Below are 15,456 nucleotides of genomic sequence, written 5' to 3' on the forward strand. Positions count from 1 at the left end.
GAGGAGATAATTTTTGGGGGGGTGAATTATCCCTTTAGATTTGGATAAAAGTTACACTTGAATTAGTGTAAAATGGCTAGAAATACAAAAATGACAAAAATAATTATTCTAATAAGGGTTATACTTGTTCATGTTTATTGACTCAAAACCTGCTGTAGATTATCAGTTCATAAAATACACTCAACTCACAAAGAGAGAAATTAAATGCAACATTAACTTCAATTTGAAAATACTCCTCTGCTAATTACAGATTCACAATAAGACAATTTTTTTTGTATTTTATAACATTAAAGGTTATAAAATGTAAAACAGGTAGCATACACATCCCTCACTACTAGTCATTATTCCTCTTTATAATGACAAACATATTTGATAATGAACAATACATATCTACATCAGTGATGTGGCACTCTCACAGGATTAACAGACATAATGTAAACACATTTAACAATTTATCACCCTGCCAGTCCTGAAAACAAAATTCATATGTGCAGCTAAAACATGTGTAACAGTGGCCTTCCAGTGGCCCTATTGTAACATAAAATGCCACCGAACAAATAATGCTCTTGGTGATGTCAATGACTACAGCCAACAAAGTAAAGTTCTGCTGACATGATCATTGTCAAAAGCTAAACACTGCTGAGCTTATTTTTTAAATGAAGTCAGACTACTTATGAAATCAACTTACCAGTAAATCAACAATATTTTAAATTAATGATAAAACAATGTCTTCCTGAGACAAGGGTTAAAATACCCCACTCTATAAGTTCATAACATATTGAAAATAATCAATGGTAAAGTGTTTCTATAAGGAGGTATTGCATGTCAGTTAAAAGACAGCGTGTGCAATTATATGCAAAGGTATTTATATTGCTACAGATTTGAAGTGTGAGTGGAAAAGTGATTCCTCTTAGGAGACAATGACAGATAATCAATTAAAAAATATGTATTTACTTTGACTCCTTGCCCTTTGTTTATTGGTAGAAAGAAATATGTGATGGCCAGGTTAAGGTCAAGGAGCATTTTAGACTCCCCAAATGGTGCAGCCAACAGTTATCCGTGCTCCACGGTGCCCTCCATGGTGTAAATAACACAGTGCAATGCCCAGAGCTGGTCTAGCAAATGTATTTGTTGTTGGTGGAGTGGTTGATCTCACTGCTGTATGAAGAATCCCAGTCTCTTTCAAATACTACTTGTAGCTGCTCTTGGACTGTAGGGGTTGTCGACTGAGCTGAAGTCTGGTTCACCACTAATGCAGAACCAGCAGTGTTCACAAAGTAGTCACCTGACCAGTTAGAGGTACCTGAGTAGAATGAAAACAGCATAAAAGTAAAGCAATAAAGAATACCTAAATCATGTCAGATCTTAAAGACGTCAGATTAAGAAAAGCATTAAGGGGGTGTACATGGCAGTTCTTAGAATGTTTATAGAATTTTTAAGAGTTTATAAGAGGAATAACTAGAATAGAACAAAATAAAATGTAATATAAAAATTTGGTGGCATACCAATATAGGCAACCTTATCTGTGACCATGTACTTGTTATGGTTTACTCTGGCATATGGAATTTCCTTCTGCCGAGGGTTGGAAGGCACAGTAAAAATTTTCTGTGAAGAACAACAATAATTATTGCAAGTTTATTACAAGCATAGAGGGTAGTTGAACAGCTGTAGTCCACAAACAATATGAAATCGGAAGCATTTAACCAGTTTCCTTCACTACTTATTAATTGCTGCTTATTAACCACAGCATTCTGGAAAAAACTTAATAATAATAATATCTAGCTTTGGTACAAAAGCATCAGCTTAGATTATTCTTCAAATGCATCATGGCATTTAGAGTAGAAATGGAAATTGCATGGAATTTTTAACAGTTCCAATAATGATTCTTTTAGTACTTGAGGAAGAAATATTTAGAAATAAGTAATGCAATTCTTATTTTATTTACTACACTCAGCATTCGGTTATTAAAAGATGAGATCATTTCATATTTCATCACAAAAGATTCTTGCAAAACGGTGTTTACATAGACTTATTTTATTCATATTTTATTTTATTCATTCATTAATTTGTATAAAACACCACTAATTACAACTAAATTAAACCTTTCTCCACAGCAACATAATTTCACTGCAAAGCTTCTGTAAATAACAAACATGGCATTTGAGGAAGACTTTTTTCTCCATCCCTTCGCTTTATTTCCAGATATTCCAAAGTTGTTGCTGTTTTTGTTTTCTTAACTGTGCATCATAACCTGGAGCTGAGTTGTGCTTTAATAGTGACGTTTTCCTCTTATGAAAAACTCAGGGACTCCCCCAATGTACGAGTGCATAATATATGTGAACACGAGGGACCATTGATATTTTACATTGGTGTGTATAAATGGGTTTAGTTTATAGTGTATGTGCTTTTCCCACTGTACTCTTTCCGATATGTTGACTTGGACTCCATCCTATGATGTTTGATATTCGGTCAGTTCACGCACATGCGCACTCTTCAAACACTCATCAGAATGCCGCTTACATGGCCACATTAAGCCGCATTCTCAAGGAGAAACCTGGCTGTGTTAAACAGCTTTCTCTTAATCCATTAAGCGGTGTAAGGAAATATGCATTCTCATTTACATGATGTTTCAGAACACTGCTTTCTGCAAAAACTCTGGAATAAATAGTTTTCTTAAGTGCATGTAAAATGTGGTCATTGGTTCAGGAATCAGGCTGCACTAGTCGCACTGTAGATTTAAAAGAACTGGACCATAAGTGTCATTAGTTTGGGAATCCGACTACACTGCTTCAACAGAAGAATGCACATTCAAGAACCATTAACAGAACCATAAAAGTCATTTGGTACCAGTGTTTTTTTTTTTTTAAATGGAACCGATTCTGAATAAGAACTGGTTCTCGATCCCAAAACTACTTTTGATGTAACGTCACATAGCAGACAACATATGAATTCATGCATGTATTGTCAAAGCTATATAGTACCAGCTGGAAGCTTAAAGCACAGATAGGGCACTCACCACTTGAATGTCAAGCTTGTTCTTGTCCTTCAAGGAAGCAAGTGAGTGGAGGAAAGGGAACATGATAGGGTTGGTACTCCCCCAGCAACTGATCAGCAGACGCACCCGAACTTTACGCTCATAAGCCACACGGCGCAGCTGGGTGTCAATATCAGCCCAGTACCTGCAAGATATTATAGAGTGTCAGGGTCAAAGATAACAGCTATTTTTAGAGGCCTATTTGGAAATGTAGAAATTTCCTTTTTCAATGGCAAACAGATTGAGTACATTTAAAATGCTCATATCATAATTTTTGCCCTCTAGACAGTAATGCAAGGCTAGACATTTTGGACCAAAATCATGGCCATTTTTCACCCTCTCACTGGCCCCAAGAATTAAACATGCACATGTCGCTGTGCCTTTAAGACAACAAAATAAAATTCTTCATTCTGTCTATTTCACTGTCTTGGCAGGTCAAGTGTTTGAATAATAAAGAAGTGTTGCTGACATGGAAATGCAGTCTTACATCTACATATATTTTGTAATTTTTTTAACAGGAAAGGTGGGGGGGGGACAAATGGGGAACATGGGTCCCCACGACCACACAGCTCTGATGTTTTTATAGAAAAATAAAACTCTTATTTCAAAACATCATGGACCAATTCATTTCTCAAGATAAAACTTTAAATGAATGATGAAATTAACTTATATTTTGAAGCAGAGTACAAAATCATTTTGCGAAACTAAATCTAACTTTACAGCACTAACGCAGTTGGTTTGGCATTTGTGTGGATTACCACTCCATCTTCAGTGTAATTATGGATGGTGCTAGTGTCAGGTCTCTGTGTGCAATAACACCCCAATTCAAAAACACTTGAAGATTTACCGAACGTAAATCAACTGTGGGCTGATTAAGAATGAAGAATTATGTGGTTCAACACATTAATATGTATATTGTAATCTGATTATAATCTATATTACATGTAATCCGCTACTACCCAGCACTGTTTAAGCATATATCTGTAAAGGGAATTAGAGCATATATCAAAGACCTCTGGGGTTTAGAGAACTCCATAGTGGGAAGATAGTTCATCACAGCAATGTAGACAAACTGCTGGGCATCCCCAATCACACTGAGGATAGACTGCAGGTCTGGAGTCCTACCTTCAGCACACAATGATGGAGGAGAACTCTGTTTGAGAGACAGACAGATGGACAAAAAGACCTTTGTTTCCCAATCTTGACTCAATTACACCAAATAAAACTGCAACTTGCAGAGTAAACAACACCAGAACACGGAACAATGTAACCAACAAAAATTCCAACAAGCACTGTTTTGTCTTCAATGTGATTATATTTATTGTATTAGCTACAGTTGAAGTCAGAAGTTTACATACACCTTAGCCAAATACATTTAAACTCAGTTTTTCACAATTCCTCACATTCAATCATAGAAAACATTCCCTGTCTTAGGTCACTTAGGATCACTACTTTATTTTATGAATGTGAAATGTCAGAATAATAGTAGAGAGAATTATTTATTTAAGCTTATATTTCTTTCATCACATTCTCAGTGGGTCAGAAGTTTACATTCACTTTGTTAGTATTTGGTAGCATTGCCTTTAAATTGTTTAACTTGGGTCAAACATTTTAGGTAGCCTTTCACAAGCTTCTCACAATAAACTACTGGAATTTTGGCCTATTCCTCCAGACAGAACTGGTGTAACTGAGTCATGTTTCTAGGCCTCCTTGCTCACACACGCCTTTTCAGTTATGCCCACAAATCGGATTGAGGTCAGGGCTTTGTGATGCCCACTCCAATACCTTGACTTTGTTGTCCTTAAGACAATTTGCAACAATTATGGAGGCATGCTTGGGGTCATTGTCCATTCGGAAGACCCATTTACAACCAAGCTTTAACTTCCTGGCTGATGTTTTGAGGTGCTGCTTCAATATACCACATCATTTTCCTTCCTCATGATGCCATCTATTTTCTGAAGTGCACCAGTCTCTCCTGCAACAAAGCACCCATACAACATGATGCTGCCACCCCCATGCTTCATGGATGGGATGGTGTTCTTCGGCTTGCAATCCTCACCCTTTTTCCTCCAAAAATAACAATGGTTATTATGGCCAAATTAAATTTTTGAGTTCAATTTTTGTTTCATTAGACCAGAGGACATTTCTCCAAAATGTACGATCTTTGTCCCCATGTGCACTTGCGAACTGTAGTTTGGCTTTTTATGGCAGTTTTGGAACAGTGTCTTCTTTCTTGCTGAGCAGACTTTCAGGTTATATCAATATAGGACTCGTTTTACTGTGGATATAGATACTTGTCTACCTGTTTCCTCCAGAATCTTCACAAGTTCCTTTGCTGTTGTTCTGGGATTGATTTGAATCTGTATTTCATTATCCAAAATTATGGAGAAATTGGTTCTTCACCAATTGCAGAGCTTTTTGGTTAATAAAAAGGTCTTTGATATACACTGCTCAAAAAAAATTAAGGGAACATTTAAATCACAAATCAAAATCTTTACTGTACATTGTGTAATTAATTTAGAACATAATAATGTAACAACGGTCAATGAAACCAATATCACCAACCGATTGAGGGCTGGACTGAAACTCACACCGAAAATCAAAGTAAACAATTTAAATCACAGGCTGTTCCAACTTGCTTGAATTTCATCACGGCAACTCATAATGTGACTTTGTAGTGTTTTTGGCCCCCACGTGCCTGTATGCACTCCCGACAATGTCTGGGCATGCTCCTGATGGGACAGCAGATGGTGTCCTGGGGATCTCCTCCCAGACCTGGATCAGGGCATCAGTGAGCTACTGGACAGTCTGTAGTGCTAATGGGTGGTATCTGATGCACCAATACATAACGTCCCAAAGGTACTCAATTTAATTCAGGTCTGTAAAATACATCCACAGGTACACCTCCTATCAGAAGCTAAAGGCTTAACAGAATTTTCCAAGCAGCTTAAAGGTACAGTTAACTAAAGTTTGTGTAAACTTCTGGCCAACTGGAATTGTGATATAGTCAATTAAAAGTGAAACAATCTGTCTGTAAACAAATGTTGGAAACAATTACTCTTGTCATGCACAAAGTAGATGTCCTAAACGACTTAACAAACCTATAGTTTACTAATATTAAATCTGTGGAGTGGTTAAAAAAATGAGTTTTAATGACTTGTACATGTGTATGTAAACTTCTGACTTCAACTGTATGCCTTTGCTTTGCTATGTTTCTTGGTTGAAATCTGTGTATTGTTTGTATATTGTTATGCTGTACATTGTATATACTCATTCTCCTATATATGACTGAAGTGTGTGGACCACAAGTCATTATTACACTTGTGTTCATGTTGAAGTGACAATAAGAAGTGATTCGATTGGGTTTAAAGATGGTCTTTTTAGATGAACTTATACAGTGTGGGTATTTTCTTACTGATAGGTAGACACTGGCATCAGTCCCATTGAGTGACAGCTGCATGGGTGTATCCTTATTGTACACAGTGGAGTATTTGCTGGGCCAGTGGGAGGGAACGGTCTTGGTCTGATTCAGGTACCAATAGGCCTCGAAGATCTTCCCCAGGTCATCAGCAAGACAGCTGCAGTCGTACACAACTGCACCCAACTCCTTCACCTGAGAAGGAACAAAATGTTAAAGGTGCACCAAGTAAGATTTTAGCAAGGATTTAGCTGGCTTTATAAAGCACAGAAGTGTTTTGTTGCTGACGCAAAATCAAATATGTGCAGCGTTTCACAACAGCTTGAGATGCACATAAGCCTGGTGTCCTACTACTCCAGAAGATGGCTACACAAGACTGTTTCAATGCGATTCTGAAGTGAGAAGATTCTCACTGCGGGCCTGCAAGATGGGAATAACGCAGTCTGCTTTTGATATAACCAGTTGTAGTCGCACAGTAGGACTTTGCTAGCTGTCGGGAAAGTTTAAACCTCCATCGCAGCGAAGCATTATCATCATTGAGATGGTTTTTTACTTTTTTAATTTGTCGAACTTTAGGACATTTTAATTATCAAAAGTAATTTACCCGCTAATGGAAACCCTGGTGGAAGGCGAACACATTCAGTACATTTACAGTACAACTAGATAGGTACCCTAAATTTGTCAAGACAAACTTTGATGTTGGCTGATAGATAGATAGATAGATATAGATAGATAGAGTAGACTGGGCCCATTTGAACATTCTATAGGACAGAATAGAGGAATCCAGTGACACTTGTGGTAAAACAAACTTTAATTTAACTTAAAATTAATTAAACGCGTTTCATCACACAGGCCTTCATCAGGGTTAAAATAAAAGTACAAAATATGTATATATACACTTTTAAAATATCTCTGATCAATTACTAATAAGAGAGAACACTATGAAAAGCACGCAGTATGGACCCTGGAATGAAATACAGCTGACAAGGGATTCCCATTTGAAAAAGGGATTTTTGGGAGATTTTATTGTTCACTGTGTGAAAACCATAATTCCAATCTGTTAGAAAAGACAGCAACCTGACTCAAAACAGTCTGAAGGTCTAAATCATGTCTGTAGAACAATAGTATGCTGGCTTTATCAACCCAATATAATTACTTTGCTAAAAAAGGATTGCCACAATGCTAGGGTGTACAATGTACAGTAGGCCATTGCTATGCATTTAATGAAGGGTTCTGAGTGGCTGTTAGTGTGTTGATATGCGGTTTCTATGGCTTTGCTAGGGTGTTCTGGGTATACTGGTTCCCTAGCAATGGCTCAGGAACCTCCTTTTAATGGGATTTTTTGCCTGTTTTATAATCCACCTTGCAAAAATCATAAATGTTTACAAAAGTAATCGCATACCTTTCCTCAACAGGCCGCACAATTTCAGCAGTGACCGACTGAGCAGTTGCTATGGCTGTCAAAATTGGAATATTTTTCAAATTTAAATGTAAAATGCGCATTCATAAACAGAGCATTCAAATTTTAGATGTGTGCCAAACAGTGACTATGACTTAAAGCATTTCTGTTGCACTCTCGTCTAGTGTCCTTTTAAATAGACCCTATTGCTGCATTGCGATAAGATTATATGCAATTACGAGTTCAACCGAATACCACTACTAACATTCATACAACTGTAATTAATGAAAAACACTGTGGTATCACCACTTAATACTTTGAAGCTTGAGTACCACAGTAGAGGCATACCATTCAACACCAACTTAATATTGAACAGTTTATTAAAGTGTTTCTTTTTACTTGAGATTTAGAATATGAACGGGCTGAAAATCTTTTGGTTTAATAAATTGATGCAATTTAAAACGACATGCATTTTTGTTAAAAAGGTATGTTCTTTGCAACAAAAAAACAACAACAATATAACATAATACTATTAGGTTTTATTTAGTCACTGTGTCCTCTTGTAGTCTTGGGAGACAACATTGATTTGGTGATCACTGGTAGCTTCTCCCCCTAACTGAAATAATGTCTTCTAGTTCAAATTTGTTGGTGAAATTTTCGGATTTCGTTTCTTAGACCAACAAGTTACTACATAGGATTTTTATAATTCATAGGAATAGTTAACCAGGTTTCTTACACCTTTTCGAAAGTCAAATTCAAGCACTTTTCAAGGTGCATTTTCAAGCTTTTCCAGCACCTTACAACTGTGGTAAATTATATGTTTACATACATATACATACTTCATTACATTAAATCAGACGTTATTGTGCTATTAAAAAACCCATCATGCAACAATGTGAAAACGGGTCTCTAGCATGCAAGCAAATGTGAGTGGAAATGACTGCGTGTGAATGTGGAAAATGATTTGGTGGCACTAAATGTCTAACACCTGTCATCAAAGCTTAGTGGACTTATCATCAGAATCAAAACTCCTTATCCATCTAAACTTAAATACAAATTATGTTTTACGGATGACTGACATGTCTGATTAAACAGTGAAGTATTTTACTTGCTATCACTAAGCTATGTCACCAAGCAATGTGCCTGGCTGGCAAAAAAAAGATACTTGTGTGACGCACAACACACGAGTAGATGCATGTTTTAACTGCAAAAGATAGGGTTATTTCATCGCATATTTTTCTGACCTTTAGGACACAACTATTTTGGTGTTTCTACACTAGAGGGCACACAAAATTTATTTTTGCCAGTGAGAAATACATGAACTAGGTTTGAATGATATTTTAGACTGTGATGAAATTGAAAGAACGGTAGGGTGACCATATTCAAAACAGTGTTACTATGAATGCAAACTTTAATACAGTGAAAAAGACACTCTATTAGCATAACATGATGAACTTTGTCCTTTTGCTGACCCTTTATGCTTCACAGAGCTAATGTGTGTTTCTAAATCACTTGCACCTTTATTAGCAACAGACGTATAAGTGCAGCTTTACATATCATACATTCTGCTTCACACGGATCTCGACCTGGACGAAAGCATGGGAATTTTTGATGCAAATCTGTAAATTTTCAAAAACTTTGGTTTGGGCATTGTTTCCAATCAGCTTTAATTTGCTGCTGTCAAGCAACTGTTTGAGGCTTAACACAACAACACTGCGTGTTCCCGGAGAGATGGACAGGCAGGAATTTTGCCAATAGTTGCTAAAAGCCTCTTAAAATCGACTAATTGGTGTGCGAGAAGGCAGGACTTACAAAGAGGGTTTAAAGAAATGCAAATATACGCGCACACAAACAATGAAGTATTAGACCAGATGCACATCATAATCTCAAGCCAACACTCATTGAAGCGGCAACCTCCCGGCATGTTGTCATCTCCCACTCCGTTCCATCAGAGGGCGCACATCAAAAACGACTGGCAGATCAAACTAGCCACACGCTTAGACTCGTGTAGAGTTGTTTTGGTTTTATGCAAAAGGAATTAGGCTTAATTTATCTAAAAAGTTAACTATTCAGTAAGATAGCAAATTATTATGAAAGCAATGCAATTACAATTTCAAGCATTTTATCCAAAATCCAAGCACTTTTCAAACCTTGAAAACGCTACTATTAAAATTCAAGCATTTTCAAGAATTTCCGGCACCCGTACGAACCCTGGTTATCGTAATGCTTGCCATATCATTCACTAATAATGTATTTATGGAATATGGTAATGACAGAATATGAAACTGTGATATTTAAAAGTTATGAGGCAACATGTAGTAGAGAATGCAAAAGTGACCTGGGTTAGTGATCTCCAGTCCATATTGGCGCTGCCTATGTATATGTGCTTCTTATCTACGATCCAGAATTTTGTATGCAGCACACCTGTCGTCAGCTCTCGCATGTTCACCATTCGCACATCAGCACCTGCGACAGGAAATGCACTTTAAATGCCATAATTTCAGGCCTAAATACAAAAAATGAAACATTTGAAACTATAAGATACATAATACTTTTCCTTTGGTAATCCTGTCTTAAACTGTGTTGAGATACCTTATTTTGTTTTGCCATAGCATCAAATCAGGCAGACCTCATGTTGACTTACCAGAGTTCACAAGGAACCTAATGTCTTCCACAGGTTTCTTATCTGATGGTGTACTGACCGCAATTCGAACAGACACTTTCCCCGAGAGCCGCCCTAATTCCTGCAGAATCTGCTCACCCTAAAACGAACAGATCACTCAGACAAACAGTCACTAATAAAATCTATTTGTTAAAGAGAATTCAGTTACATTCAAGTCCAAACCTGATTGGCTGTAGTCTCATGTGTCTGTGTGTCACTATTGGTAAGAGTCCAGTAGAAGGAGGCAATGTCCAAACTGGTTTGAGCACCAGATATAAGGTTAAGCCATGCTTCATATATGGATTGGTGAGTGGCAGAGGAGTTAAACACCAGTCCTTCAGGAATACTCTCCACTAAAGCAATCCTATAAATGACAAGATAGATTTTAACAGATTTAAAACTACAGCTGGCAACAAAACCACAAATGCCGACTTCATTGAAAATGCAGATGTGAAACTGTGTTTGCTATGGTTAACCTCAATTACTTGTAAACCACTAAAACACTCCAAGGCTTTGTTCAGATTTGAATGCAAATCAGTTCTAGTTGTTCACGAACCAGATCCAAATCACATATTTCTGTGGTTTGAAATCCAATTAAAATCAATTTTCTTATCAGATCTGATTTCAAGTATTTTTTTCCCATAGGTAAGTGTGCACTAATGTCTGGTATAGTGTCATTTTGCTTAATTTTTCTCATACAGCAAACTATGTAACATTTATGAAGTGAATAGTGAATGACTCCGCATACGTCCTAAATCGCTGATGTTTTTCTATACTAACAGCTACTCCCAGTTGTTACAGGAGTCTCTTGCGATCCTGCTGATGACTATGTCATCACTATAGCAACCGATGTAGATGCACCAGATAGTTGACTACGATCTCAGAAGAAATAACTACATTTTACTTCAAAAATTACAGTGTGATTAGTCAATCCTAAAGATCATATATAAAAACAAATGTATTGTGGACAAAGCCAATGAACCTGAATTCACAGCCTGAAAAAATAAATAAGACATGCTCTTCACAATATAATAAGTGACCTAAATTGAGCTCCCTTGGTGGGCATCTACCTGCAGGGATCAGTACAAGTCTCTCTGATTAGATGATGCTCCTGCTGTCCAGGTGATTTTGAGGAGGAGGATGCTGCCAAAGGAACAAGCAGGGTTTGGAGGGACAGGAGTATCAACAGCACGGTGGTTAGACAGGTAAGGACGATCAGATACCTGTAAAACTACACACAGAGATGGGACAGGTTCAAAATCTGCGTGCAACAACAGGAATATGCATACGTGTGGGACAATGTAATGACAGCCGCTTGTTATTGCAATATAAACACCAATAGGGTGATCAGGCGAAGCATATGGGACATTTACATTTATGCATTTGGCAGACGCTTTTATCCAAAGCGACTTACAGTGCAATTATTACAGGGACAATCCCCCCGGAGCAACCTGGAGTTAAGTGCCATGCTCAAGGACACAATGGTGGTGGCTGTGGGGATCAAACCAGCGACCTTCTGATTACCAGTTTACCAGTTATGTGCTTTAGACCACTACACCACCACCACTCCATAGGCTTAGCTGTACATGTTACTTATTACAGTAACTTAACAAATAAATACATAAATGGACTTTTGAGTCAAGCTGAAATTATTAAAGGGATAGATCACACAAAGATGATAATTCTCTCAACATTTTCTCAACCTCATGCCATTCCAGATGTGACTTTCTTCTGCAGAACACAAACTAAGATTATTAAAATAATATTTCAGCTCTGTAGGTCCGTACAATTCAAGTGAATGTTGACAAGACCTTTGAAGCTCCAAAAAGCACATAAAGGCACCACAAAAGTAGTCCATATGACTCCAGTGGTTTCCTCTATGTCGTCTTAAGTAATCTAATTGATTTTGAATGACGTCAGACCAAAAGTAACACATTTTTCACTGTATATCTTGCCATTACAGTCTTAGCATGATCATGATTTCAAGTTTGATTATACTTCCTAGTGCTTGGTGTATCCGCAGAGCACTAGATGTAATCAAGCTTGAAATCATGAGCTACAAGGAGAATGCAGATGTCAAGATTTAAAGTAAATAAGGAGTTAATTTTTTTTTGTCTGTTTTCATCCAAAATCAATTGGATTGCTTCAGAAAATGTGGATTAAACAACTGGAGTCTTATGAATTACTTTTGTGCTGCCTTTATATGCTTCATGGAGCTTCAAATTTTTGGTCACCATTTACTTGCATTGTATGGACCCACAGAGTTGAAATATTCTTCTAAAAATCTTTGTTTGACTTACTTTCTTCTGCTGAACACATTCACATCTGGGATGGCATCTGGTTTAAATAGAGAGTGAGAGAAAGAGAATTACATTTCTTTAATACCTTTTGTGAGCCAAGATGTGTTTCTCCTCTTTGCTCCACGTCAACAATCTTAAGGTTTGAAAGAAAATAAGAATTCTAGTTAAATGTATCAAGTTTGTGCATAAAAACAATAGATAACTTTCATAACAATACTTGAATTCAAAATGTGTGGAACAAATAATTAAATCATTAATTATAATTTGTTTAAAAAAAAAAACTAAGTATAATATACCTTTTCGTAAGGAATATCCGACTTCATCATGTTAAGTTTCACCAACACATTACGAGGAAACACAATTCCTAAAAAAATGCAAGGTTAGTCAAGCATTACTCCAGGCATGTGCTCGTTTGTGCATGCAGTCCTTCATTGTTAAATCTCCTGTGTCTAAACGTTTCTATACACACACACAGGCCTTTTTTCCAGCTCAAAATACAGAAAGAGCCGGTCGTCAGCACTAGTGGCTACACCAATAAGCAGTCTTGATGAGCTTGGCAAATGTTCCGCACACACAGCTGGTTCTTTGAGCTGTCATCTGACTTGAAAGTGGAAGTGTTTTTTTGAAGATGTAAAGGTAAAATGAAGAAATGCTGATTCTGTGAGAGTCATGAGCACAGAATCATGTGCCAGAAATTCCTGACATCAGACAATGTGATCTAGTCATGTACTCTGTTCTGGTGTTTTCTGATATGTTATGAGTTATGCAAGAAATACGGTCCATGGATTCACTTGAGACATTTTCAGTGTACACATTATGTGTGGATATTAGCTTCATAATGCCTTATAAATCACCATCACATTAGAGCTAATTTCAGAAATGTGGTGTAAAAGCCAGTTAAAATGCAATTTGGATGGTTGATGGGAAACTAATTGAAAACATGTACTAAAGCCTATGACCAGTGTTGTGTAAGTTACTCTAGTAGTTAGTGATTCATTACTTTTTAATTACATCTTCTACAGTGTAATTAGATTAATTGTAATTGCATTATTATTTCTAAATACTTTCTAAAACCCTTAACAACCTCGACCAGATGAAAAATGCAAGGACAGACATGATTTATTTTTTTTATAAATCGTATGAAATCAAATAAATGATTCATTAACTGCCCAAAGAATTTAAGGGGCTGCATTAAATTAGAAAACATACATTTTAACATTAGACATTAAATTTCGATTTTAAATTCAATGTTGTTTTTTTTTATAGAATTGTTCTATAGTCTTTGTGGTATTTAACACAATTACATCATGATAACTGGCTTTAAACAGGAGAGTTCAGAAATGCGTCTTTTGTATTAAATCAGTTCCAAATAGGCCTCTCGTGAGTCTAATCAGTGACATTATCAAGCCCTGAACATGCTTCTATAATAAAACAAATGGACTAGGATACCACAAAGTACTTGTGCAACTTTAACTAAAACTTTAAATGCATTGCAAGTGGAACAATGCCCCACTGGAATTATATCCGAGTATTGAACTAATGGGTTTTGTCTCAAAACCTAGTGAGCTGCCGAGACACCATTTTTGGAGATCATTGTAAGCGATCATAATAATGTTCATAATAAAGAATGCTGTCTAGATAAGGCAGCTCGCTAAAAACACGGCAATAGTCTATTTTTTTTCCTTTCCCATAAGAATACTGTACATACGGTAAACAAAGGATGTGTATTAAATGTCCCAAATGCATGAAAACACAGAAATGCAACAATATCTTTTTCAACATCTATTGCTCAACACGACATTATTCGAAGGAAAAGAAAGACATACCTGTGATCTAACAGCTTACAAAGCGAATCATCTCGTGTGAGCCGCAGCGGAATTGATGGCTATCAATAATATCTATTTACAAACTAAAACAAGTGGTCCCAGTTAAAAGTTACTATGTGAAGTCGGTGTAAATAGTGAGTTGCCCTACTTGAGTTCCCTGTGTATGACGCTCGTATAGTGTCACGTGACCACACTCAAACGTATTTATCTGTGTCACGTGACATTACTGTATGGCCTTATTTGGTTCCAAAACGGCAAAACCGTTGCTTTTATTTATAAAAATTATTAAAATGATTCTGATGTTTACTTAAAAATACAGAAATTGTATTTTAAACAGTTATTCATAGCTTTCAAAGTCCATGCAACGAAGAAATAGTGACATACAAATCCGAAAATATTCAAAATGTTCAGAAAATTGAGTAAGGATAATTAAGTAAGATCTGTACTGCTGTAGGAGCCATTTGATTGTATTTGATTTAGTATTTTTTTTTTTTGTAATTTCATTGTTGCACACTGGGTGGCGTTAAGGTGCACAGCAGGTGGCATTTAGGTAAGCACAGGCAAAGTCTTAGCAAGGCAAGTCAGTCCACTCGGCGGCCATTTTTGGAACGATTCCGGGCAGCAATTTTCTATGGAAACAAGTACATAATTGCACAGCTTCTGTCTGCGTGAATGTGTAATGACTAAAATCTCCGAAACGGTTGGTCGAGATTATGATCTAATCACATATTTCAAATCATCAGTAAAATATATATATAAAAAAAATGCTATCATAAATTGTGCTTCATAAACTCAGGTCAGGCAAAAAAACAAAACA

The 15,456-nt window shown here is 36.6% G+C and overlaps 1 protein-coding gene across 1 annotated transcript; it reads right to left on the minus strand.

The window, feature by feature from the left end:
- Positions 1–115: 115 nt before the first annotated feature.
- Positions 116–14,809, minus strand: LOC127661570 (5'-3' exonuclease PLD3-like). Its single transcript, XM_052152332.1, has 12 exons — positions 14,640–14,809; positions 13,110–13,177; positions 12,899–12,946; positions 11,584–11,744; positions 10,697–10,877; positions 10,496–10,613; positions 10,190–10,317; positions 6,450–6,647; positions 4,048–4,187; positions 3,017–3,179; positions 1,506–1,605; positions 116–1,303 (listed from the first exon to the last, which is right to left on the minus strand). Exons 2-12 carry the CDS (start codon positions 13,137–13,139, stop codon positions 1,116–1,118), a joined length of 1,455 nt encoding a protein of 484 aa, XP_052008292.1. The 5' UTR covers positions 13,140–13,177; positions 14,640–14,809; the 3' UTR covers positions 116–1,115.
- Between the last annotated feature and the right edge of the window lie 647 nt (positions 14,810–15,456).

This window comes from Xyrauchen texanus, chromosome 21 (genome assembly GCF_025860055.1).
Source record: "Xyrauchen texanus isolate HMW12.3.18 chromosome 21, RBS_HiC_50CHRs, whole genome shotgun sequence".
Taxonomy (NCBI): domain Eukaryota; kingdom Metazoa; phylum Chordata; class Actinopteri; order Cypriniformes; family Catostomidae; genus Xyrauchen; species Xyrauchen texanus.